Source organism: Thunnus thynnus, chromosome 19 (assembly GCF_963924715.1).
Source record: "Thunnus thynnus chromosome 19, fThuThy2.1, whole genome shotgun sequence".
NCBI classification, from domain to species: Eukaryota; Metazoa; Chordata; class Actinopteri; order Scombriformes; family Scombridae; genus Thunnus; species Thunnus thynnus.
This window is the reverse complement of record NC_089535.1, coordinates 28,743,353-28,771,057: the sequence shown is the minus strand read 5'-3', so window position 1 is coordinate 28,771,057 and position 27,705 is coordinate 28,743,353. Positions and strand designations below refer to the sequence as shown.

Genomic DNA, 27,705 nt, shown 5'->3' with positions numbered 1-27,705 from the left:
GCACATCATTTTATACAAGAAACAATACAATTGTGACAGTTTTTAGCTAAAGCTTGTTCTGTGTAACACTGGGTCAAAATAACAGATAGCTACTGGGTAAAGCTAACCTGATGTTGTATTGGTGCTATATTGATCCAAACTGGGTAAAAACTGAACCCAGTGATTTTTAGTGTGTACAAGACTCACAGATAGACAGGAAATCCCGATTTGATCACTGACGATCCAATTAACCCCTTTCATTTCAGTTGTATGAATAAGCGTATGATTACACTTATAGGGCTTTTTAAGATATATGAAATTTTGAAATTCGCAGCTCAAGAGCGAGTGGTGTTGAGGCGGAACCCATTGGTACATCACACCAGAAAGACAAATCACATATGCAGGAAGCCTTTTCATGATCCCACCACTGCTACCACTGCGCTACGCTGAGTGCGTCTGTAACTTCTGTTGCTGGAGTTTGCACTTCAGCCAGATGATGAGCAAAGCAGGACACTGGAAGTGTTGCTGGTTGTTTAGCTAAAAATTCTTTATATAGCCACATACTGTATATATGTCTCCGTTAGCCAAATCAATATTCTGATTGCATCTGTCACACATTCTAGCCTGATGTTGAGAAGGTGTCAATGCATCCGTCTCTCCAAGACACAAACATAATCTTCACTGTAACTACATCAGTAAGTGATCTGGAAGTAGTCGCTAGCAACAGCAGCTGAAATGACAAACAAAGAAGCCTTCTTTATCCCTGTTTGTGTATAGCTGTTACCTAACTAGCTAAACTGTGCAAGTTCTGTACTTCTGACCTTTTTGGCGGTTATCAAACAGCTTCAAGTGCATTATCACTACCCTCTGAACTGGAGTAGGGTTTACTGGTTGGCATATAGCCTGGAAAAACAAAGATTGTGATCTGGCTGATGGAGATGCTTATACTGATGTTTTCAATTGTCACTATTTTTCGTCTCTTCAGTGGAAGCTCCAGTGGATGTTGAAGTCACATGCTTCTGTACAGTCTGTTTCAATTGCACTTTGTTACTTTCTGCTTATATTGATACACCAACATTTCTGCCTCAGCCAAGTGCAAATTGAAAATATGAATAAAAATATGTGGATGGAAACACACCTCATGTCACACTGAGTCATTGAAGGTGGGTTAGGTTTTAGTTTATGGGTGCCCTCACACATAGAGTAAGACAATGTAATTATAAGATGATCACTACGGTCTTCTCTCTCTAAGTGTTTCCACTGACTGTTGCAGAGGTGATATCAGGTTGCATGGAGGGCCTGCTCAGCTCCTACTCAGGGCCGCTACCTTCAAACCAGCAGCAGCTGGTTACCATGGAGCACAACAGCTACAACACTGACCCCTTCCAGCAGGGCCTCACCCCACCGCAGATGCCTGGAGACCACATGAATCCCTATGGTGAGCATTACACTCTACAATGACTGTACCTGGATTTGTACAGCACCCAACCCAGTGTGAGTCTTCAAATCTTTACAGGGGTAAAATTATTACTTCCTAGGCAGCCACTGGTTTCCATTAATGTCACTATAGTATGAAAATTTCTGTTGCAGAGCAACCCAGTCTCATGGCAGTTTGTGAATAGTCATGAAATTTAACCTATAGACTTGTGTACATGGACACAAATTTTCCAGTTTTTTTGACACTCAGCATGACTTTCAAACTAATGTATTTCAACTGGAAGTATGCTTTGTGCCTGCACCACGTTTTTTTTTTTTTGTCAGTCAGGACTCAGGAGCACAGACACTGTATTGTTTTTTCTCATTTGTTATTCTTTTTTTTAGCTTTAACTGCTACATTAAGATTTTATCCTTATTGTTATTTCTTTATTTTAATTTTATCCTACGGTAGCCTGGTCAGTGGTCCTGGTCAGTACGGTCGACTTTTCTCAATATAAAAACACGAAAGTGTCCTTGATACCTCAACAATACGAGGTTAATGTTAAGGCCATCAGTTTAAATTATTTCTCCATCATTTCTGAAAAAAAGGGTTTTTTTGACAGTTTTTGATAGTAGTAGGCTGAGGAAGTTCATTGTGTTATGGGCAGATGTGGCACATTCAAACAGTGTTTTGGGTTATCTGCTGTTGGTGGGCTTCATTCCATTTCAAATTGCCACCAGTCCACCGGAACCTGAATCCAAACGCCACTATGTCTGTTAAGCAAAGGCGTTTTACAGCCTGTGATTGTAAAGCTTGAAGTTGCTTACGGCCATACCACCCTGGGTGAGTCTGATCTTGGAAGCTAAGCAGGGTCAGGCCTGGTTAATACTTGGATGAGAGACAGCCTTGGAATACCAGGTGCTATCAACCCAACTGGTCAAGGCAAGTGGCTGCCCACCTAGAGCCCGGTTCAACTTGAAGTTTCTTCCTGTTAAAGGGGAGTTTTTCCTTGCTGCTGTCACCAAGTGCTTGCTCATGGGAGAATGTTGGGTCTCTGTAAATTAAGGAGTAGTCTAGACCTGCTCTATTTGAAGTGTAAAGTAGGTAGGTAAAGTATGTAGCACCAACTCCTGTTGTGATTTGGTGCTACATAAATAAAATTGACTTGCTATATTTATATATATGTGAATGAAATGATATCATCTTTCTTGAAACGTGTGTGTGTGCTTATGTGCACGCACGCATGTGTATGTGTGTGCATCACTGCCACACTGAAGATAGGGTTATTAAACTGGACTCTAAATTCCACATCCCTCATTTAATCCCTGCACTTGTCACTTTTATATATTTCATCAAACTGGACTTTAGATTGTGCATTGCATTAAACCTCAACTGTTACGTATTGAATTATTTATGCACGTCACATTTAATTTTTGCTCTTGTCACCTTCATATATTTCATACACTTCATTTCTTTGTCCATAGCACAGTCTATATTTCCTTTGTACTGTCAATATTTCATATCAAGTTTTATATCCCATTTCAAAACTATTACTATTCAATTCTGTTGATAGATTTCAAAATTTCAATTTAATTTTAATATTACTTAGTTTATTTCATTATTATTAATATTACCTTACTTTTGTCTATTTTTAGCCTTCTGTGTTGCATTTTTTGGCAGCAAATTCCAAGACATATTCTTTGTATGCTTGCATTGGCTAATAAAACAGATTCTGACTGAATGGGCTACTGTATGTCATGCTGACATAGAATAACAAAACCAAGAATAATAAAGATACAAGGGTCCAGAGTTGTGTAAATAGTAGCCTATGCATGTGTCTATATTTGGTATTTGATGACCTGGGAATGAGAATGGGTTGGTCTTTCCAGCCCTAACCCTGGTCCCAATCCTAACCCCAAACCTAACTCTAACCCTACCCCTAACCCAAGCACTTCAGGCATTCCTCCAAGCCTATAGCAATGCCCTAAATTGTAAGCAGTGTTGTAATCTCTGAAGGTGACTCATTTTGGTTACTATTTCCACTAAAAAATAAAAAACAAACAAAAAGTTTAATCTGAAACTTTGTCGTAGAGTTAAACCAAATACATCATTGGAGAGATGTCGTCCTGGAATGTAACATATAGCTGGCCTGATTCACTCAACAGTTCATAAAAACTTCATAAAAACTCTGATTTCAATCCCACTGCTTTGGTTGTTAAAATGTCACATTCTGTCAGTCGGTCAGTCAAACTGTCAGGTTTTATCATGTTTTATGTTAGCAGCCCATTTTCAGAAAAGGACAGCAATATTAAATCTCAACATTTTTGAATGGAGTTCTGCACACAACAAGTCAGCGGGTCCTCCGGTTTGCCCACGGGACTGACACGGACCATTGACTGTAATGATAAAATTAAAATAAAGAAATAAAAACAAGGATAAAATCTTATGACTAAATGTTGAGTAATGTAGTGGTTATAGTTTTAAAACAGCTTCTGTGCCCCCCGAGTCCCAACTGACGGAAAAGAAAAAACGTGGTGCAGGCATGACAGATACTTCGAATTGAAATACATTAGTTTGAAAGTCATGCTGAGTGTCACAAAAAAAGGAAAATTCATGTCCATGTAGGCTACACAAATCTACAGATTAAATTTCGTGACTATTTCATGAACTGCCGAGAGACTGGGTTGCGCAGAGATGTGAAACCTGTTGATATACAGCACATAATTGGTCACAGTGAACATAAAACAATATCACAACTTGCACAAAAATGGTGGATGATTTATCTTGAGCCAGTTTTAAAAGTGTTTATTACAATCCAGAAAGAGAAAAAATATTGGATTTACAGATTTAAAAATGTTGAAAAGAAACATGAGAGCTGTGGGAATGAGCTCAGACAGAAATGTTATTCAGCAAGTAAAGTGAGCCTCCTTCCAGCTCACAGCTTTGCAAATTGTCCCTCCAGTTCTGGGTCACCACTAATGATAGAAGCTTGAGTTGAGGACAAATTGATTAATTGAATAAAGTTAATATACAGCTTAAATATTTCCCCTATTATTGTACCAACAAAACATCAAACAAATGTAGTAACATCAACTTTTTCACCAGTGAAGTGCTGTTCTGCTTGCTTAGGTATTTTTGCTGAGTCTTCTTGAGCAGCTCCTCTCCTCCACTGATAGAAAGCAGGACGGCCTGAGCGTAGTGACCGTTGTTCAGACATAGCTCCTTCAAAGTTACAGTTTAAAGTAAAATTGATAAGGCTTTTCTTTTTAAACGCAGCAACATATATGTGCTTGCTGGCTAATTGTGTCTGCCTGCTGTTTGGTGCTTTTTCACTGAAAACAGCTGCTGCTGGAAACCAGCTTGATGAGAGCGCTAGACTGAACCAAACAATAAAGCTGTAGGCAATAAAACCAAAACAATAAACTGAAAGATGCTATATGCTATATAAGAGTTGGCTATAATTCTCTGTAAGTTCATCAGTACAACTGACACCTTTCACATTACACATAGTCATTTGATAACCAAAAAATATGTTTGTTTGTTTTTTTAGTAAATGGGATAAGCCTGCAAAAAAATGGTATGGTCATTCAAGATACACTCATAAAATGTTTTAGTACACCAAATAGTGCCACTAAATCCCAAAGCTTCCTTAATGCTCACTGATTTCATGAACTCAATACTGTTCAACAGTGTACTGAGATCTACAGACCTGAGGGTGCTATAGCAAACTGAGCAAGTTAGAGAAAACAAATAAACAAACCAACAACAGTGCCGAAAATTAGAGGACAGCATTCAGGATTCAGTTTGTGTTTAGACTCAGCCATACAACATGCTGTGGTAATGTGTTGGCACAAAGTCAAAATACTCTATTACTATTATCTATTTTTCATTTAAAATAAAGTTATTAGTGATATGTAGGGGACAAACACATGCACACCTACTGTACCTTTGTGACTGTACCTGTCATCTTTACCCTGACTCTGCTAGGGGATTAACCTCTCTCTGGTGTATTGCCACTTCCCTTGTATCCTCAGCCTCACCAGTGAGTGAGAACCTGTGAGTGTTTCTTTTTAACACTAGAACACCCATAGCATCCCTACCTACCATAACGACTCTCTGCTCCCTCCAAATCCGACTCTTATTTTGTTGGCGGTGATGGGAATCACCCAATAAGGCATGATGGCTGATTAAAAATGGATGACCCATCAAGTTGTCATCATTTAGACCCTGTGAGCCCAATAAAGCCAGTGACACCCAGGAGAGCAGTGCTACACATTCCTGCAATTAAACATTTGTACTCAATGAGAACAGTGTGCTCGTGTAACTACACATGTACACAAACACAATATTACATCTTTGATGTCTATCTTCGTAGAAAACTGTCACTGTGATGCTAACAGCTACAATTAGAGACACACTGTTCCAAATGTTTTCCATTAACAAAGCCAAGCTTGTTAATGTTATTGTCACATCAAAGTTATTACTATTTAATTTGAATTTCCAGTTGCTGGTTGGTTTTATTTTTCACAGAGGATTGTTGCTATTAGAGTATCTCCCTTTCTGTTGTGACATAATTAGTTAAGGAAAAGAATGATAACACTTTATAATACAGCCTGCGATTTACAGTATTATTTTGTTGTTTGAATCAGGTACTAATAAAATACTTACTGGTTCCTACTAGGGCTCTCTAAGCAGCTATTATTTGAATTATCTAGAAACTTTTACAAATGACATAACTACTTACTGTCATAAAAACAGAGGAAAGGACAAACAGCAGCAGTGAATAGAAACAAGTTGCGCTGCTCAGATGCTCTCAGCTCCAATGTTGAATGTTAACAAAATTGGCTAAACTACTTTTGAACCAGATGCTGGTACAGCCTCCCCTACTTTCCAGTGTGATTGATTCTTCAACTAACAGCACTGTCAGCAGCAGGAGAGACACTCCTTGGTACGCTTGGATTTTATAACTGAACTAGTATTAGGACGCACACTTTTTATTTCTTTGACCATGTGGAAAAGTGATGATTTTATCACAGATGATGAACAAAGGCATTACAGGTAAAACACGAGACTCATGTAGACTGTTAAAGGATTTTAGTGTAGGGCAGCTGCTCTGCTGGTGAGATGGATTGTACTATAACTGGACGGAAGCTAGAATAATATATTTCTCATAATCGTAGGTAAGGTGTATTGAAGAAAAAAACATCAGTAATAATGTCGATAAGAAAAAGCATGAACTACAAGCACAACCACACTGAATGTACCCCATGAGTACATAAGTCCATGTCTGCGGTATGTTTAAGTAGATAATTGTAAAGACAACTTAATAAGATGATAATACGTCATGGCTGGTGTCTGTCAGCTTGTTGCAAAGTTATTTTTCCACCTATCGACAAAAAAATAAATAAATAATGTAGTTATAAGTTTGGGTAAAAAATTACTTCTTCAAAACTGCTGCAGCTGATCTCATCAAGGTAGCTGGTGGGTAAAAATTGATAAATAAGAATATAACAAAGAACAACAAAACTAATAGAATAAAATGAAGCCCAAGTTACAAAAAAAAAGACACCATACAGTGTGACACTGCAGTTGAGTTTTGTTTGACTTCCTCTCTGTTCTTACCAGGTGACTCCATTTTCCACGACATCGACAGCGACACGTCTCTGACAAGTCTAAGTGACTGCTTCATGTCCACTCCAGATGTTGGCTCCTTGCATGCTCGGGCAGGGAACCCCATTGACCGCCTGTACTCCATGCAGACCTCCTACTTTGCCTCCTGAGACCCCAAAATCACTGTCGGTGCCACCTCACCTACAACACCAACTCCCAGACCATGAACAGTGAGCTCACAACAGTGCAGACACAAGACATACAGACCACAGAGTTGTCCCGCAAGACAGAAACCAGTAGGCAGGGAAATGTACATACCTGCAAAGAATCCACCAAATATACCTGACTGACCTCCACCAGCCAAAGCAAAGGGAAGCATGAATTTGACTCCATATGCATCCCACTGTCTGAATCTGGGATTAATGCAGTAGATTGTGATTGTGAATTGTCAGTATTTGTACAGATATCACAGCAAAAGTATTTATTAGCGGTATAAAAAGTGGGAATAAAGTTCAAATCAAACTGTTTCACATAAACATTAGGCTAAATGTTTCTCAGGAGGTAACACAGTTGAAGGTGCATTAATAATATTTTCTGTTGTTTTTAATGGGACAATTAAGCAAATATAGTTTTGGTGATGTAATTTTAGTCAACTACCAAGTCTCTTTATTGTAAAAAAAAAAAAAAAAAAAAAAAAAAAAGTTGGCTGTTGAATGTATATAATGTACTATAAGTAGTTATTGTTCCTCAGACACATCCAAACATCCAATTTTGCATGTTAGGATCAGCAATTTATTTATTTCTCAAAAACATGCTGGTATACAATAAATCAAAAAATATATATTTAAAAGACAATATGATACCATTGTGGAGTACAAGAAACAAACACATCCTAATTCATTAATTGATTCTGCTATTTATCATTGTATTTGTGTTGTTTTAATGAGTCTGTAAATTAGTATCACTTTGCTATTTATTTCTCTGTTGAGTTCATCTGGACATTGTCAAGAATGCATTTTAGATTTGCTAACTTACCAAAGGTGTTGGTACTTAAAATAAAAAATGCATTCTTTTGAATTCTTGTCTTTTGTTGTTTTAAATGAAAAACAGTTAGCATGGAAGGAAAATTCCACCAATCGCACATACTAAACATTCTAATAAAAACTACTGTGTATCCCAGCTCTGACCAACAAGTTATGAATAACACAAGTAAGACCCCGTTTACACCTTGCAATAACATGCACATGTGATCTGTATCTAGATATTCTATCTGGATATCTATGTTAATGTGGTCAGAATGTGATCCGTTCATTCAGACCACATCTGGAGATCTGATTGTACCTCAACAGGTGTAAATGCAATCTGTACATGTTCACATTCTGAGGAAGAAAATCCACCAAGTAAGTTGAAAGGTCACCTAACTCCGTCTCTTGTTGCTAGCTTAAGCAAGCATGGCAAAAGCTACAATTAGTAGTGGTAACCTTAAGTCTTTCCTCACAAAAAATGAATGATGCCCATCAATGGTATTGCTTCCCTTGATCTGGGACACAGTCCACCAGATCACCAAGGTATTTTGCATATTGAGATCCAAGCACAGGCCCCGTTTACACCTGGTATTAACATGTGATCTGTATAATGACATCCGATCAATGGGTCTTTGCATTTACAGCTGGCATTAAAATGCATTCTCGTTTTCTCAGCTGTGCCCACATTGTGATTGGATCTCAATATGCAAATTAGCTAGACGGAGCTGTTGGATTTGTGGTCAAGGAAACTGTTGCCATGAACGGTCATTCACTTTTTTGCAAGGGAAGACTTTCAGTTACCACTACTATTTGTAATTTTGGTAAGTGGTCACACTGTACGGATTGCATTCATACCTGGTTGAGATCCAATCACAATGTGAGCCTGACTATCTCCATATGTGGTCTGGTCGATCCAATCTCATTCTGATCACAAGTGTTCTGAGTGCATTTATACCTGCATTAACATGTTTTTCTTTATCTGCATAATGTATCCAAAATCAGATCATATGTTAATGACAGGTGTAAATAGAGTAACAATGTAGGTAGAGTCAAGATAACAAAAGCACTTATTAATGCCAGGTGTAAATGCAAAGGCTCAAGGATCAGATGTCGTTATCCAAATATTGTCTCCAGATACAGATCACATGTTAATATCAGGCGTAAATTTCTAAGAGGCCTAGTAGTCTTCAGCTATGCTCTGAGCTATTCAAACATAAGCCTGCTAATATTCTCACAATGACAATGTTACTGTGCCAATGTTTTGCATGTTGAACAGCTTGGTTTAGCATGTTACCATGCCATCATTTGCTAATTAGCACTAAACACAAAATGCAGCTGAGGCTGATGGGAATGTTGTTAGTTTTGCAGTTATTTAGTCATAAACTAAAGTATTGGACAAACTGAAATTTTGACCTGACAGTGGTGCTGGATCAAAAGGCAGGGCATCATCAAAATTTTTACAATGCGTCCTGTGGGGGAAAAATTAATGTCTGTGCCAGTATTTCGTAGAAATCCACCTAATAGTTGTTGAGAAATTTCTGAACCCAAAATGTCAACCAAGATCAAAAGTCAAGGGATCACCAAGGTTATTAGGATTCAACCTCTGGGAACCATGAAGGTCTGAGCAAAAGTTTGCATTGGGAACCCAAAAATGACACAAACACAAATTTACAGAAAACAAGGAAGCTACTGCCTGGCTAACAGCTGAAGCTAGTGCTCTGGGGAAATAATAACTAAATAAAAGATGAGCCTGTTTGCATGCCTTCAGCTTGCCTGTGGACAGTGTAGACAGCAGCACTTGATCACTCACACAGTCTGGGGACTGAGGCATCAGAACTGTTTATTGCCTTCATTTTGTAATGTCTGTCTGTTTTTGCAACAGCCTAAAGCACTGTGGTTCCAGAGTCCTCTTGTTAGACCACCTCACTCCACAGTAATGAGTTTTAAGGTGGCATGTTGGTCAAGTGGTGGACAATACTTGGTCCAGAAAAAGATATCTCAACTACTATTATCCAAATTGGCATAAAATTTGGTATAGATATTCATAGCCTTGATAAGACAAATCCTTAAGATGTAGGTGAGTCCCTGAGCTTTCCAACTTGTACCACTGTCAGGCATTCCATTTGAACATTTTGTTCCCATGAAACTTCCTGTGGATATTCATGTTCCCCATATAATGAATTCTAATGAATGCATAAGAAATAACAAAATCAAATGTACCATGAAATTAGCTTGGCACATCTTTTCCTGTAGGGTCAAAGTCTGAGATTGACAGGTGGATGAGGAAACATCCTTGCAAAGACAAAGCTCTTGGTTTGACAGTCAATCTACACTGAAACCTTAGCCTACTGTATGGTCATGAGCTCTAGGTAGTGACCAAAGTAAAGAGATTGTGCATATAAGCGACTGTGGCCCATTTTTGACCAAAGAAGCCACATTTCGACTGCAGGAACTTTCCCCAGATACTAAGAACCTTTTGATGAATTCAGTTCCTCAACCTGCGTTTCCACTGGAGGGACCAGGGTCTACATGAAGTTCCAGGGAAACTGTCTTACCCCCAAAATGTCCCTACTGGGAGGGTAGTACTTTCTTAAAGTACAGGAACTTTGGGGTTGGGGTTTGCAGGAATGGTCAAACACACACAGCTTGGCGGCTTCAACTTGCGTACTGCTTCATTTAGGACCAGTTTAGGATGAAGGGAGAACCTTTCTCTTTGTTTGATAATGTTAATAGCAAAGTTAATCTTTGTTGTCAGCTTCCTGACTCATTTTGAAAAAGATGAGATGAGAAATAGCTCAAGCGAGCTGAGAGCACCAGCAATAGAGAGGGAGAGGGATAGAGAGAGAAAGAGAAGGAGAGACAGCACGGTGGTGGTCGAGTGAGGACGAGGAGTGGCGGTAAAGAGAAGAAAGCACTGAATGAGAGAAATAAAACATTTTCTGATTGTTTCACAGGGGTTATTTTCCAAAGCACAAATATATAACCATCAAATACTCAACAGATGATTTACTGTGGAAACATTCTTAATTCATTTTCCTCCTTTGCAGTTCTCCTTTTCAGTCATTCATGACATCCAACTAATGTAGCAGTAAATACAAAGAACAACAGGACAAATCTGTGTTGCTTTTTCCTCATGTGTGAATGCTGTGTTTCAAGCACGGCTGTAATTTTTTAACTTCTCCTGGGTCTAATTTGCATGATCTACCTGGTTCATGGAAACGCAAACAGGACTGCACTCCAGTTACTAAAGTTCCAAGGTTAGCTCCTGAGATTAGTTCCTCTGGGCCCAAAGTACCTGGAACTTTTGGTTGAAACAGGGCTATAGAACCAAGGGAACTAATCTCAGGAATTCAGCAGTTCCTATTTAGGTTTCCACTGCATCTGAAGAACTGTATAGACTATGTAAACTTTACCCATGATAAATTAAAGTGGGGGCGTTAAAACCTCCTCCCACAGCAAGGACTTTTTTCCCTGGTTCTTCTGGTCCAAATGCAGGTTTAGTTCCTGCAAAAATTCCTGTGGTGGAAACATCTTATATAATAATTTTCCATTGCAAAGTTTCTGGGTTCAGGGTGGGATACTTGGACATCCAGAAGTATTACAGCTCACAGTGGGACCGCTGCTTATTCTTACTTAAAGTAGTCAGTTGATGTTGGGGAATATGAATGGAATGCCTCCTGGAAGCCTACAAATGGAGGTATTTCAGGTATCTGGCCTGGGAATACCTCAGGAACCAAAGGATGGATGGAATGAGGATTCAAGCTGACCACAGCCACAGCCTTTTAAAACAGCCCAGGAATTATGTCCATACAGACCCGGTGTTATGGGTGGGTCTTGGGGAGCCAGGCCCGCCCATCCAGGAATTTGGCTCTTCCAGGAGAAATCAGCTTCAACACTGTTAATACACAATACACAGGCTTACTGGGGCTACCCGGGCCTGATGACATGAAAGGGCCAACGAGGCTCAGGATCAAAAAATAAAATAAAATTCACAGAGAGGGAAAAAAAATTCCTGTCTCATTTGTACATTTTTTGTCTCGCTTTAGAGTGAAGTGAGACATCTGTTTCTTGTGTTTAGTATCTCTGCTGCTTCTGAGTGGAAACCGGAAGTGTGTCATTTGTTTTATTGTCAGCAACAGTTGTCACCTTTACACTTTTAATTTCCCTCTTTTTTAATCTTTCTATTCAGAGGCGGTTTCTCTCAGAGGCCGGAGGAAGCCTGGCCTCCCCATAAATATATTCTAATAAAGAAAACAAATTTTATTATACCCACATGTCTTTTACTGATTTTTGCCAAACCCTTGTTATCAAATCATCATATTTTTCTTCTTTAGCTAGTGTAGCAAGCGAAACAGTGCCATTCTGCTGCGTGTAACAATGTGTAGTTGACGTCCTCTGCTCTGTCTAGCGGTCAGTGAAATGCATCGTTCAAAGGAGGCCAGCTTTACCTGGCTTCCCTTAGAGAAAAAAAGTAAAAGTTTTAGCCAATCAGACTGAGGCCAGGCTTGACTGAGCTTACCACTGAATGGTCAATTAATCGTTAAAAAAAAAAAAACAAGGGAGACTTGGTTGAACCTGGCTTCTCACCAATCACTGGGACCAGTGCTGGCATTGACTCCTGTTTGACCGGTTAAGCTGCTCTTTGAACAACCCATAGAGCTCAACAGGATTTGTTCATCTGGCAAACCTCTCACGGACCATAGAGATGCATTACATCTGAACACAAACTCAAACTTTTAGAATCCTCTACAAGTAGAGGTGAGTAAAAAAATGATTTATTTCTTGACACACACAGTTACACATATGCTACTCTGTCCCTGCTGTCACTGGCCAGCCATGGCATTTGTTTTGATAATGTGGGTTATTGTCTTTAAAACACATCTTCTTGTTATATGATCCATCTAATATTTTAGTCATTATTATTTCGGAAAAGGTTACATACATCATTTTGTATATATATTCTGAGGAGCATGATCACTTAATTGTTGTCTTGATTACTTCACTTTGATAGCTCACAGAAATGACATTCACTCTTATATGCAGTCTGTAGTCTGTGTACTAGTGCCACCTCTTGGGCTATTAGTAGTCTAAGCAACCAGTTAAAGCGACCTTGGGGAGTCTGTAACGCACGTTGTCTGATTTTCGATCAACAAACAACTTACTTTCTCACTCACAGTGGCACAAACACAGCAGTCCTGAGTGGGACAAACACAACACTTCTAATGTGGTGAACACAACTAAACAGGTAGCAAACTTTAACTACTCCTCAGAGCACAGCAGGCAAAAGGACTCAGTGGTCCATCAATTCACACAACAATAACACAAGCAATAAAGCTTAAAAAGCTAAAAGCCAACAACACACAATATAACACTGCCTCTGCCCAGATGCCTCTTACTTGGTCGCTTCAGAAAGCGAGCTGGGTGTGTGTTTCAGTCCATCTTTCGGTCCGGCTTGGTTCCTCAACTCAGACGCTGACAGGGCCTTCCTCTCGCTCTGTCGCTGGGTTTGATGGCAGCTGATCCTCAGCAGGTGTTGCGGAGAAAACAAAGGTGTCAGCTCATTTAAAGACAATGGGGTCCTTCATCTCTGTGGAGAAATCCTTTCTCCCTTCTGCAGATACATTGACAGCGCTGGGTTGCAGCAGTGGTCTCTCTCGGATCCGGTGATTGTGTTTGGGCGAGGGAAGAATCTTCCAGTTGGTGGGGAAAAAGGTACACATGCACGGGGTTACCTCCTTTAGCAAACTGGTTCACAGAGAAAGCAAAGCGTCCTCCGACGCAATTACAATGGAAAGGCAATGGATGTCTGTGTGCAGCTGGTACTTAAAGCTGCGGTGGTTGCATCGCCGTGACTTCCTCTGGCATTGGAGTGTCTCCGCCAATGAGAGACAAGAGTCTTTGGCTTCCTGGATTTAATACCAAGGTGTGAACTGATCAAAGCATGATGGGAGATGGAGAAAGGGAGCTGGTGAGGCTTCAGATTTTACATGTAGGCCTGCCTTTGTCTAATCCCATGGTTTAGGTCCAACTTGGTCACAAGTTAAACAGACGGTTGGCTGGTCAAACCAAGCCCCCAGGAACAGCACGGGGTTGTGAAGCCAATTTGACACAGCGGCCAAACTGTGTGATTACAATGTCACGTGACGCTATTGGGCCCAAAAAGACTGTTTCCCATAGACTAACACTGCGAAAGAGACGTCTGTAAATCAGCGGATACATTTTCTTGAGCATCACAACCCCCTTGAAATGACTCGTTTCACTATCAGGATTTGATCCGTTCAGTCTGATCACATTTCAAAAGTCTAAAAGAGCCGCACGATTGAATTGTTTTATCCCTATTTGAAAGTCGAAAGTTGATGATCCTGGAAGATCCAGGTAATTTTACACCCGGAAGTCGGACTTTTTTGGCTTCATGCGCCGCTGAGCAACTTTCATAGGAATGAACACTGTATCCAGTTCTCTTTATACATCCATGGGTCAAACCCAGTGAATACTGGCCGTGTGACCACACAGTTTATACAATATTTAGCCACAAACTGTACTTTTAGTATGTACACAATGACAAAGCAGGCTAATTGGTTGGGTATGGGACTGCCATTGAGGATAAAATTATAATTACAAGATAGGCTATAGCTGCACTGCCAACTTATAAGCTATGTTTTGTTCCCCACGTTATAAGAAACATTACAAGGTGAATAGTCCTTGCTGAGCACAGTTTAACTTCAGTAAATGGTTAGCATAGATAATAAACACAGATGAGTATGTATTGATTAAAGTAAATTGATCAGGCTTTTAGGAGCCAGCTGCCGTCACTACGAGCAACCACAATGCATTCAGCTGGAAGTCACCGGTTAACATGGTCACTAGTTAAACTTAAACAGCTGTTAATGATCAAAACATTACATTAAAACGGAATCATGCTTTACTTGACATTGATTAGCCCTGGACTTTCCTGCACTAATCAAGGACTCTGCCACGAGTATAACCAGGAGGAAGACATTTTAAAGGTAGGAAGGGACTTCTGTTGTTTCATCTGTTGTGTGTGTGTGTGTGAGAGAGAGAGAGAGAGAGAGAGAGAGAGAGAGAGAGAGATGGCATACAGGGAGCTGGCCTGTACCTTTTGGTGACACAATTTCTGTATTGTGTATGTACCCTTCACTATGGGCTTATAATGAATATATGACTTGTATTTGGTGCTGCAACAGTCATAACATTAAACTGCAGTCATGAGTGATTGCTGATGCATTATTGTAAGCAAATTAAGCATTGCTGATGTTTGTGCAGGTTGAACAGGTGGACGGTAGCTGAGTGGTGATGGTGTTTGGTGGGGGTGGGGTAGACCAAAATGCCTGGCTGGTTACTTTCTTCACAATTTACATCCAACCAATGTGGAGTGCTAATGCAGAAAGGAGTGCACCCTTTATGTACCAAGGCAAACAGTAAGGGTGTGAATGTCAATTTTTGCATCAAATCACAGACCTGTGATTAATGTGCACCTTTTTATTAACTGTAGCCACAATGTTTCCCTAACCAAAGAGTGAAGAGGAAAAAGAGAAGAGAAATTCACAGGAATCAGTAGGTGAGAGTTTTGCCTGAGGTGTGTAATGCTGTGAGATGTTAGGCAACACCTGGCCTGTTCCTCCATCATCCTGACAGCAGATCAGCACGGCATTCATGCTGCACCTCATTCCTCCCAAACCTACACTGAGATCGATCTTGATAAGCAGCTGCTCCTCTCAGACTTGCTTGCTCTTTTCTTATTCTTTCCCTTCTCATCTAACACACAAGTACCCTAAAGGCATTGTGCTGTCCGTTACTCATCAGTCCCTTCTCCCCTCTCTTGCTCACATTTTTACCCCCTCAAGGCAACATATAGATTCCCATTCTGACCCTAACTGAACCTACATTAAGCCTAAACATTGTAGTAATCTTAATTTTGCCACTTCAACTGAAACCTTCATCTGATGACATGGTTCACTATCTGCACTGTCACATGGCTGAATTAATAAAGGAGGCTACCATACTGCAAAACAAGAGAGGTCACACCACAAAGTGACATTCACTCATCCCTCAAAAACGTGGAGCTGGAAACTTTGTGATATCGTGACTACTCGCAGGGCTAGTTGCACTTCACTCAATACTACTTGCTAGCGCTGGTCAGTCACTGTAGATTCTGTTTACTTCCCCCTGGCATCTTGTTCACCATTGTACACCATACAATAAAAAAGTTATTGAATAGTGAAAATAAAGCTTGTTAGCCTAGCCTGGTCACTAAAGGGACAATAACTTCACATAGTTTATTCATATCATCAACTCCTATCTCATAACTGTCATAACTGTCAACCGTCCATGGCTCTTTTGTGGAACAGTTTTCCTCCAATAGAGGAGGTGAAATAAAATGAATGATGCAACACAGCCAATAAGCTTCCTCCATTCCCTGAAGGTCAGCACTGTCATGACAGAATGCAATTGGTCAGTGGTGCAGTTTCGCAGTTCAAAGTTCACCAAAGTTGAACTAGAAGAAAAAATTACCTTTTCACTTACTTTAAATTTACTAAATTTACTTCACCCCCACCACAGATAGAGGCAATTCCACTGGAATGAACTTAATTTGCTGTGATGTTTTGCCATTTTATATCCTGGTATGACCAAGCCTTAAAGTCATGTGACCCACAGATGGATCAATGTTTATTACATCCCAAGATTAGTCATTTCTTTAGCATCCAAATTCATGGATTCATGTTGTGACAGTGCACTAGTGCCAAAGATTGTCTATATATAGATAATAGTATATTGATAGGCTACACTACTACAAATATAACAAGGTTGCATCGTATTTCTCCAGATGTCAAGATTAGTGTTTCTGGTGACGCGTGATAAAAAAAAGAAAAAAAAAAAACTATTTAAAAGTGTTTCTAATATTTTGTCCATCTTTTATGTCCATTTACATACAGCATATGGAGAAGAAAAAACTTCAGTGTATTGCAGTCCCAAAAGTAGTTTGGCACCTCCCTGTGTCAACAACTATTTAAAAAATTGAGTATCACAGAGCTATGATTTATTACAGCTCTGTGTATTGAATTATATTACAATGTACAGGGGTTTCTATATTTCATATATAGCATGCAGTGCAAAGGGGCATTTAGGTAAAGCGGTCTAGGGGCTCTGATACTGCAGGGAGTTGTGAAATACGAGCCATGGATATCATGTTGTGAAATACGAGCCATGGATATCATGCTGGAAGCACTTGTACGAACAGATTTGTTCATAAGTGGCATGTACGAATGATTTAAGAGAATTTGTGGCATTTAATATGAGCATAAGCACTCCGTCACTACAGCGCTGCTCTGATGGATTCATATTTTCTAATTGTTTCAGCTCCTCTAATATGACTACTGACACAGATAACTGTGCCTGCTTTTCACTCTTTGGGAGCATTTTTGTTAATGAAACTTGCCCACAAACGGAGCAGAACATGTTGCTTTATATGGACATTTTAGAGGTTGATTGTTCTAATGATCAGATTTCAAGAACATTTACCTCCTCATGAACAGGTGACATTCATCAGGCTGAAACAAGCAATTTCTTTGTTGTAGAGTAAAACAAGTTTGTCCAGTTAAGAGAGTTTGTTGAATCTGACAATTTTTTCTTGTATGATGCCCACTGTCTTAAAATGCAAATATAATATGCATAAAAAGGAAGAAATGTTGCATATTTCCCCATCAGGACAAAGTCAGAGGAGATACAACCAAAAATCAACAGTTTCCAATTCACTCTTTTCTTTGAGTTATGGAGCCCATAAAATGTTTTTATTTGACCATGACCAACACATTTCTGTGACAATGACTTTACTGCTTATGTTAACCAAAGTTTAAACTTCTGAGACTGAACTTTACGCTTAACTTAAGTCTAATTGTCTTTTAAGTCCTAATCTTTAGGTTTCCTCACTTACCCTTAAGATATTTTATCCTTAAACAAACAGAACACACACACACCTGCATGTACACCCTAGAAAGACCAATCAGCTGCACAGCACACAGGTTCTTCAAACACTCACACCTCAGATTTTAATCAAATATTCCCTGCAGTGTGATTTGCATTTTAAAGTTTATTCATAGCATATGCACACCTTTTCTGGGTCACTACACAGTATATGTAGTTCACCTACCTCTCAACTTTGTTTCATGACTGACAGACGGTAACAATATTTACCCACCATGCAACAAATCCCTTCCTCCTCTTTGTATGAGCCGTGAGTGAACATGAGTGGAATAACTCCATTTGTTCCGCTCAGTCAAGCTGCTGGGTGAAAGACAAACAGCCGCCTCTTTGCCAAACAATTGATCATAAAAAAGTGATGCGTATTCACAGCAGCACACAAAGACAGCTCATGGTTTGAGTTCAGTCAGCTGGAAGATACAGAGTGAGACAGATGTCAGTGGCTTTCTGCACGATGAAACCTGTCGCGGAACAACGTTTGGCCTCAGTGTTACCGGAAAACACTTCCCAGGTGACTCAGAGGCCAAGGTGACAAAACATGCTTACAACACTCTTCACTCTGCTTTCATATAATAATGAGGAGAAGTAATGTTTCAAATATTTCTTTAAATTTGTATATCATCTCTACATATATGAAAACGTGCTTTACACGCACTGCTGCCTTTATTTATTTTGGTTTTCCAAGAACCTTCCTGGGGCCTGTTTCAGAAAGCAGGCTTAACAAACTCTGAGTCTAACCCCGAACTCTGAGTTGATGAGCGCTGAGATGGGAAACTCCAAGTTTTCGGTTTCAGAACAACTGATCAGAATCAGTTCAATCAAGTCTGAGTATGCTTACTCTGAGTTAAGCGCATGCATGATGAATGAAAAAAGCCATCATCAATGGAGCTCCAATACTACGATTCACCATGGCTACAGGTAAATAAAAGGCAGAGCCTCCATTTGAATCCAGTGAACGTAGAGATATTAATGTATGTGTACATTCATACGCTGCACATTTATCTTTAAAAATAGAGCCTGAGTCAGAACGGGAAAAATGCCAATAAGTTAACACAATAAAGTTTTATTCAGTGTCGATCATTACTTCATCATTTACCAGACTTACATTTCCTTAGTGATGATAAAGTGGAATCTGACTGTGTATCAGGCTGTAGTTACATTACATTTACATTACATTACATTAAATATATTTAAAGGGGGCAGCAACTGAAGAAGAAAAATATAGTTGAAGATTTAAAACATATAAACTTATCACAAAAAGTAAGGAAATTTGTGTTTGGTAGATTATTTCTTTGTTGTAACAATGCTTCTTGGCAGTAAATCTTATACCGTTGCCAATCAGGTGCCTGGCAGCACCTGTGAGCATGGGCCCTGCCAGTGATCTGGATACGGCCCGTGCAATATGGTGACTTCAAGCTGTTGTTCTGCAAAACCAAGCTGCAGCATTATTTGGAGTAAGCCCTAGTACCATCTCCAAAGTGAAGGCCAAGTTCCATATTACGGGGGATGTCAGAGACAGGCCGCGAAGTGGGCGTCCCAAGAAGACAACACCCCAAGAAGACCGTTTCCTCACCCTGTCAGCACTTAGGTACTGTAGGCTGCCTTGTACAGATTTGCAGTCAAGGTTTGCAGGACAATATGGCCGATGGCTTTCTGCCCAGACAATCCGGAACAGACTGCACACAGCCAATCTCCGGTCTCATAGGGCTGCCAGGAGGTAAGCCATGACTGTCCTTCACCATCAGGCCCATTTGCGCTGGTGTCAGTAATACGTGCACTGGAACCTGAACATGTGGAGGAACATTATGTTCAGCAATGAGTCCAGATTCTGCCTATGGCAGTTGGATCATAAGGTCAAGGTGTGGAGAAGACGCAGAGAACGCTATGCTGATTGCTGCACTGATAGAGCAACATCTTTTGGTGGAGGCAGTGTGATGGTGTAGGGCGGCATCTCCCTAACTGGAAAAACAAGGCTTGTCATCATTGAAGGCAATCTCTCATTGCAGAGAGATATCGAGATGAGATTCTGCAACCAGTGGCAATCCCATATCTTCACAGTCTGGGACCAAATTCTGTCCTCCAAGATGACAACGCTCACCCCCACAGAACGGGCTTTATCAGAGACTTTACCAGAATTTGGGAGTGGAGAGGATGGAATGGTCTGCCAGCAGTCCTGATCCCAACCCCATTGAACACTTGTGGGATAAGCTTGGGCATGCTGTTCGTTCCAGAGTGACCAACATAATCACGTTGGCTGACTTGCGACAAATGGTGGTTGAAGAATGGGATGCCATCCCACAGCAGTGTGTGACCAGGCTGGTGACCAGCATGAATAGGAGGTGCCAGGCTGTTGTGACTGTGTATTGTTCTTCCACGCGCTACTGAGGCTCCTGTTTGTCAAATGAATAAATTGTTAAATTACCAATATGTCTTGTTTCTTCAAACTTCAATCATCCAATCCACCAAACAACAAACAAGAGTCAATGGCAGAGTAAGCTGTTTGGCATTGGCAGAGAAGATTTGGCCTATTTTTCATGGGCGCAACCCACATACTTAGCTCTGCTGCTCGTCCCACAAATGCATGTTCCTTACAAATGTGGCACCATTTAAAAGGGTGAATAAGGCAATAAATCTTATACCAGGCTTTCCAACAGTATAAGATTTATTGCCAAGAAGCATTGTTTCAACAAAGAAATAATCTACCAAACACAAATTTCCTTACTTTTTGTGCTATGTTTAGATCAAAGATATAGAGACATGACTGTAAGCTTACAGTCTGATCAGTAATATTGTGTTTGGTGATTTGCACTTGAAAAGGTGTCCAGGTTAAAATACGGGACATTTTAAAATTTTAGACATGTATTTGTATGTTTGCTCAACAGCATTCAGTGATGCTGCTTGATCCTGCTCACTCAGAAATATTAGCTGCAATATTACAGGAACGATGTTCCATCAGTACGATCATCACATCATAAGTGATAGAGATAACTATTAATTGATCCCACACTGCACACTAAATGTTGATACCAATTTTTTAGATTTAAACTGAGATTACACATTATGTGCAATAAACATTTCAGTACAGGAGCTATTCTAACAAACTGACAGCTGTCTTGTGTGCACAGAGTCACAGTATTAAAAAAAAAAGAACTTCCACTCACAAAAAGAACATGCAGAGGTTTTATTCTGAGCTGACGCTGATTTCATGCTGTGTAATACTTGCATGTGAAAACAAAAAACGCTGTTCAAAGAAATGACTGATGTGTGTAAAAGCAGTAACTTAAGAAAATCCTAAATAACTAAACTGACATCCAACGAGGATTTTAATTCTGGCATACAGTAAACCTCCGCTAATTAATGTGCTTCAATACGCACTTTGATACAGACTGAATGAATGAGGAAATGAAACAGTTTGTCTGGCTGTGTAAGAGGAAGGAGACAGAGAGAAACTCAGGGTTTGTTGAAGAAAACCTGCTAGCAAGCAGATGTCTGTACTATGAAGCAGGGTTTGGGGTTAGCAAGGTAACTTCAGGTTTAACTCTGGATTTTCAGGGTTACAGCAGAGGATCAGATCACAACCTGTCAGCACCCAGACCACTGACCAATCAGATCACTAGAAATAAAGAGTCATCATTCCAACAGGATCGCAACATGGACAAAAGTCCTGAGTTACAACAAAGTGATAAGTAAAAAAGAGCAATATACATTTTTATAGGTCAGTGAAACATTTTATTGTTCCAGGTTTACTATTTCAACACTGGTTTTAAAACAGAGCTTCTAACAAACAGAGAGATCGTTTACGACACGTCTCCCTGGAGTGAAGCTGACAGTGTGGATGGTTTTACTCTCTGATTCCATCACTGCAGCTCAGAATAGCATGAGATAACTGTGTGATGATAACTGGAAATAAAAATGAAATGCTGTCTTTCATTAGAAAAATAATCCATACACTGTTAATTGGCTCCATGATTATAAATACAACATTTGGGTCAGATAGACCTCATCAGTCATTAACTACTTTTCCACTCTTTGCTTCAGGAGCAGAACAGTCTGACATTACTTTTAATTTCCTTTTTTATGTGACATATTCAGAATGGTTTCTTCATCATCCAACTAAATAGTAAAAAATACTCATTCTATAAGTCATATATAATAATTCCTACATGTGTTTTAAGACTCAGTCTACTTTTAATATGTGGAAATCATTTTTAGGTTTTCTACATCTTATTGTGTTGTATGATTACAGGCTATCGTTTACTTTTCACTTTGATGAAAATGACTTTTTGCTGGCTCTAAAACAGAAGTTTTCCACTGTTACTTGGTATCACTGTTTCATCTCATATCATATGAAGTGCTTTATTCATGGTTCTGATGATGTCGGTCATAATTAAACAACCCCGCCTCTTTCACATGAAAGCATTGACTGAGCTGGGTGATAGCCAGCTTCATAGCACTGGTTATCTGGACTGCCAATGTTAGGCTCAGTGAAGCCAGATAACGAAAAGATATCCTGCATATGTTGAACTTGCTTTGTAGTACAGACCTCACATTAAGTTCTTGTCACTACTTTATGACAAGTTCAGCCCACTGTGTGCTGTGAATGGGTACACACCATTACCACACTGGCATACACCTGTAGTACGCCAAGTAGGCAGAGTCTGCACATCATTTGACAGTTATTGTAGCTGGTAGATACACCAGATCCGCCCCCAAATTTCAGCAGTGAGCAGCGTTTATGTCACCATGTCTACATGGCCCACAAACACAAAACTGAGTCCCAACATTACTATGATTGTTTTGTGTCATTGGATTGTTTAATCTATTATTATTACTATTATTATTATGTATATATTTTTTATTTTTTGTGTTTTGTCTGACAAAGAAGGGGAGACCACACATGAGTTTTAACTAAAAATAGATTTATTGTACATAACTAAGAGATAAATGAAACTAAACACAACCAAAACAAAATATGATGGAAGCCAGAGGAGAGAGGGCAAATGACTGACTGCCTCCAGTTTATATAGAAGCTTGTCAGTCCAGTTGAACCTCCCTGACTACCCAACTCCGCCCACCAGGCTCCTGCAGGCAGAGGACAAAGGATACGTCTCAAATCTCTTATTTGATATTTCCTCGCTCCTCTCTCCTCGCCTTAACCAGAAGTTGTTCCTGGTCCACCATTTTGATGTCTTTTATTTTTGTCAAGTCTCTGATTTCTGCTCTGAGGAGCAAGGAGCAAGGAGGGGAGCGGATACACAAGGGGAAACAAGAGCAGACTTCCCAGAAGACTTTCAGCTGAACGCCATGGTGTATAAATGCTCCGCCCCTACATCTGGTACATTTGAACGAGATGGCGGAGAAACAGTAGAAGTGTAAATGCCCGTTAATTCCTTCTTTGCAATGAATCGCTTTAATTCAGACGTGCTTACATTATAATGCAATCATATTATAATGCAAAAAGATGGGGATCCTAAACATTGTCATGTGTCAATAAGTTTATTCAATCCACAACCCGTTTTGTTATGTCATAAATCACACTAACAGCACCGTGTTAACAATGTGTGTAACATCCTTGATCATTATTGCACAGCATTCCATCATTTATTGGACAAGTGTTAGAAATGGTCACAAAATTACAAGCATCCACGTGGCTGCCACATGGTATTTGCAGCTGCTCACTTCAAGGACCAAACGGGCCTGATAAACCATACACATATGCCTATCATGCTTTGTTCTGCATGTTATATGAGTGAAATAATGTGTGTCATGACTTGTAAAGTAGGTAGCCCTGTACTGACAGGTCTGGGATATGTCTCATTTAACAGGGGATGACAAAAACACCATCATTCATATTACCATTGTCCAAGTACTCATTAAATATAGTCTTTGCTGTAAATATTATGTATTTCGCTTATTGTAAGTGATCACGCTTAGGCTCCTCCTTCACTTTGCATGTGAGACCCTCATGAGTCAAATGCATATGACAATAACCCTTCCTAATAACACACTGACTCTGAATACTATAGTTCTACAGTTGAATATGTGCTGCCATTTTACTGTAATAACAGATACCCCTTTACTAATATTGAACATAAATATATTGTGTGTGGAATCATACCAGGGATGCAGTAAGTTGATGTGGTTTGCACCCCACAGGGAAATCATAAGGATGATGGACATGGAGGGAAGGCTAACCCCTACACAGGTGTCCAAGAAATGGGACAACCTTAAGAGGAAATACAAGGTGAGAATGATTATTATGAGCTCAGTTCACTTCCATATAAAACATTTGTGACATTTGTTGTTTTACATAATGCATCACAGTCTAGTGGTTTCAGTGTGTCTACATCTCACTGATAAATCCTTTGTTTGATATCTTCTAGGAGCTCAAACATCCACCGACAGACAGACAGGGGGGAGACTATGGCAGCCACTTGGCCATGGTTATCACTAATGCACAAGGCCATTGGGAGGCGGACCTCTATTGAGTCCCCAGTCCTGACAGATTAGTTTGCGTGGGGAAACCATGAGCCTGTGGCTGACGTGGCCTCCAGTGGTGGTAGCTCATCATCTCCTGGAGGTGGGGCCAATACTTGTAGCCAAGCATGTGAGGAGGAGGAAGAAGAAGACTCTGCGCAGCCTGGCACAAGTAGCAGCACCACCACACAAGCGGATGATGAGCCATCCACATCTGCCTGTCCCCCCCCAGCAAAAGACCACGTACCTCCACGGTGGCTTTAATGGCCTCTTGAAGGAGGAGGCCCAAAAGGAAGAAGAATGGTTCCAGGCCTGGCAAGCCAACGCAAAGAGATTTTTGGATTTGTTTGAAGATTTAGTTAAGAAGCAGTAAGTTTATCAAATGTATTTATTATTTGATATACTGATGTTATAGTTATGTCTGAGAGTGGAATAAGTACATTTAAGTTTTGGGACAATGTATGTATTTTAAGTTATATTTAAACATCAGACCAAACAAGGCAGTTTAAGTTGTGGAAAACAAGTATTTGAAGTTATATTCATACATCAGACTGTACAACGACACTTGAAGTTGTGGTTGACAGTATTATATGTTACAGTATATTCAACAGTACAAACATTAAATGTGTGAGTTGTGAAAAACAGTCCTGAATCTGTGTTCTTGAAATTCTGGGTTTAACAGCGATTTTAGCCACATAATTAACAAAGGTCTCCTCTCACATATTTTTCGCCAGAGTAATGTTCAAAGAACAGGAGTGTGGCACAACTCAACCTTATAGACAAACAATATACTTAACTGACACAAAAAGGGTTTCAAGGCACATGATGTATCATACAGTGTGGTGTGGTGGCCCATGTCCCAGGCCTTCATGTCCCCAAGTTCTACAAATGGTTATGTTCCTGCAGCTCCACAAGGTGCACACATGGAGCAGAGAGAAGCCTTGCCAACTGGTCACGCTGGCCATGTCCGCCTCGTTCCATGGTGAAACCACACCAATGTCCCCTACATCCTTGACGGGCTCAAGGATGTCCCCAGCTAGGTGGCAGATGTTATGCAGCACTGCACAGGCAGTGATGACAGAGGGGACAAGGTGTGGTCAACTTCCAGAGCTCTGAAGAACAGCAATCTCCACTGGGTCTTCAACATGCCAAAGACCTGCTCTATAATTGAACAGGCCTTGGCATGATGGTGGTTGAAGCGGCTCTGCACCCTCCCTTGCAGTGGTTCTTCATATAGGGTGATGATGGCCATAGTTCTTTCAATGCAGTGGTAGCCACCATCTTTGGGAGCCAGTATACCCCACAAAGATGTTGATGAAGAAGCCCTTCCCATTACATACTGCCTGCAGTTGTATAGATGGGAAGAGCCTTTTGTTGAGGTAATCCTGACCCTCTGATCCTGGGAGGGGTGTCTTGATGAGGACAAGGCAGCCATGGCACACACACACCTGGAGAACACTGGACTATTGGCCAGCCATGCAAATCCTTGGCCAACCTCATCCAGTGCTCCAGCGGTGGGCAGTCTGATGACCTCCTGGTAAAAGGCTGCGATTTTCTCTACTCCAGTGTGCACCAGTCTGCAGACTGTAGATTCAGGAACATGAAAGGCCCAGGACACCACACTTTATGATAAGCTGTGTGCCAACCAGTAGTCAGTGATCAATACATGCACCTCATGTGACCAGCCTTGTGTCTGCTTTGATGGCAGGATCCCCATTAAGGCCTCCATGGACTGACGCCCCAGCCTGTACTCAGGTATGACGTCCCTCTGGCCATCAAAGTACACAGCAAGGACTGGCACATGGGGATTGAGGCGTGTGTATATTGGTGCACCGTCAATCTACAAAAGAAAGGAAACAGGTATGAAATTTACAGTGTTCCCTCTGTAAATTTGTAGAAGGCCTTGCCAATACAACAAAACAAAACTACAATCTGGGGTGGCATTAAAACTAACCAATCAGATTACACCTCTACAAGGGAGGATTAGTTGATTGAGTAAATAGTGATAAATTCTGTCCGCTAGAAGGTGAATGTTTCAAGGACAGTTTCAACTGAGGAAAGTAAGGATATTTATTTATTGTTGCTAATGCTAGCTTGCTGATAACACTGTTTTTCATAACTGAACATGAATAAAAATTACAAGTAGTGAAGAATGGAGGACTGTTATCTATGGATTTAGCTGTCTGGTGAAATTTTGGAGCACGTAGGTGAACTTTTTATCTAGAGAGCCTTAGTCCAATGGTCATGGTGTGCTACTGATGTACACATAGCTTCACTTTTTATGAATGTGCCCTGAAACAACTTTTCACCTAATATAAGCTAGGAGTTGGGTTTGTGGCATTAATTCTGCAGTTGGTGCCATTAAACCATTGCAGGTTTTTTTTATGCGCAAATTGAATACGTTAATAAAAATGAGTGGATTATAGATGTTTTTATGATTATGAACCATGATACCAAATATCTGGCAGCATATTTTGTATTAGCTGTAGGCTATGTAACTTTTAGTGTTTTATAGTTTTTGATTGAGGGTTTTTTTCTGTTAGTAAATGGCATTTCAGTGTTGTGTTATTAGATCACCTTGGATGTAAGGCTAAGAGATAGATCAAGTTAATTTTAAAGATTTTTTCAACAAACTGTTGAAAAGTCTGTGTCGCAGTGAAAAACAGGTGAGATCTGAATGTTAAACACGAGTGAAGGCAGTTTTGTCTCTTCACACGTGTAGATTTGATCTCTCTAACAGGAATGCTAATTCTCACACATGCCACATTCTTGGTGCTGTCATGTAAATATGAGATAAATTGTAAGTGTCTATTGCAGTTGTCCCCCAGGGCTCTGCTCTGGGCCCACTGCACTAAGCTGTTAGACAGCTTCTGACAACACGCTGTTTTTCTGTGTCTTATCACCATAGTAATCTGACATCACAGGTGTGAGCGAAAAGACCCGCCACTCTAACTCCATGCAGCTCTCTACCCTGAGGACAACTGTGTCTGCCATTGGCTGACCCTGAGTCAGGAGCAAGGGCACCGGAAGTAGGGGGTTCATGGGGCCATTGCCCCCCCCCCCATCCACATTCTTTTTAAGTCACGAATCATTGTATCCCCGCAAATGCCCTTATATTGCAACGCTAAAAAGACATTTGAATCATTCCTCTCCGCTCTTAAGACATTAGGTAAAATAAAGCAGCCAAACATAAAACAG

General features: G+C 40.2%; 1 protein-coding gene across 1 annotated transcript; it reads left to right on the top strand.

Annotated features, from left to right (window-relative positions):
* Nucleotides 1–1,248: 1,248 nt before the first annotated feature.
* On the top strand, nucleotides 1,249–8,762 carry LOC137171094 (LIM homeobox transcription factor 1-beta.1-like). The gene is made up of 2 exons (XM_067574845.1): nucleotides 1,249–1,417; nucleotides 7,022–8,762. The coding sequence occupies exons 1-2, from the start codon at nucleotides 1,270–1,272 to the stop codon at nucleotides 7,174–7,176; spliced, it is 303 nt and encodes a 100-aa protein (XP_067430946.1). The 5' UTR covers nucleotides 1,249–1,269; the 3' UTR covers nucleotides 7,177–8,762.
* Nucleotides 8,763–27,705: the final 18,943 nt, after the last annotated feature.

What these genes read in the sequence shown, in the direction of transcription:
- LOC137171094 (XM_067574845.1), top strand. Translation starts at nt 1,270, where the DNA reads ATGGAGGGCCTGCTCAGCTCCTACTCAGGGCCGCTACCTTCAAACCAG. An exon ending in AGACCACATGAATCCCTATG is followed by an intron (nt 1,418 to 7,021) that starts GTGAGCATTACA and finishes TGTTCTTACCAG; the next exon opens with GTGACTCCATTTTCCACGAC.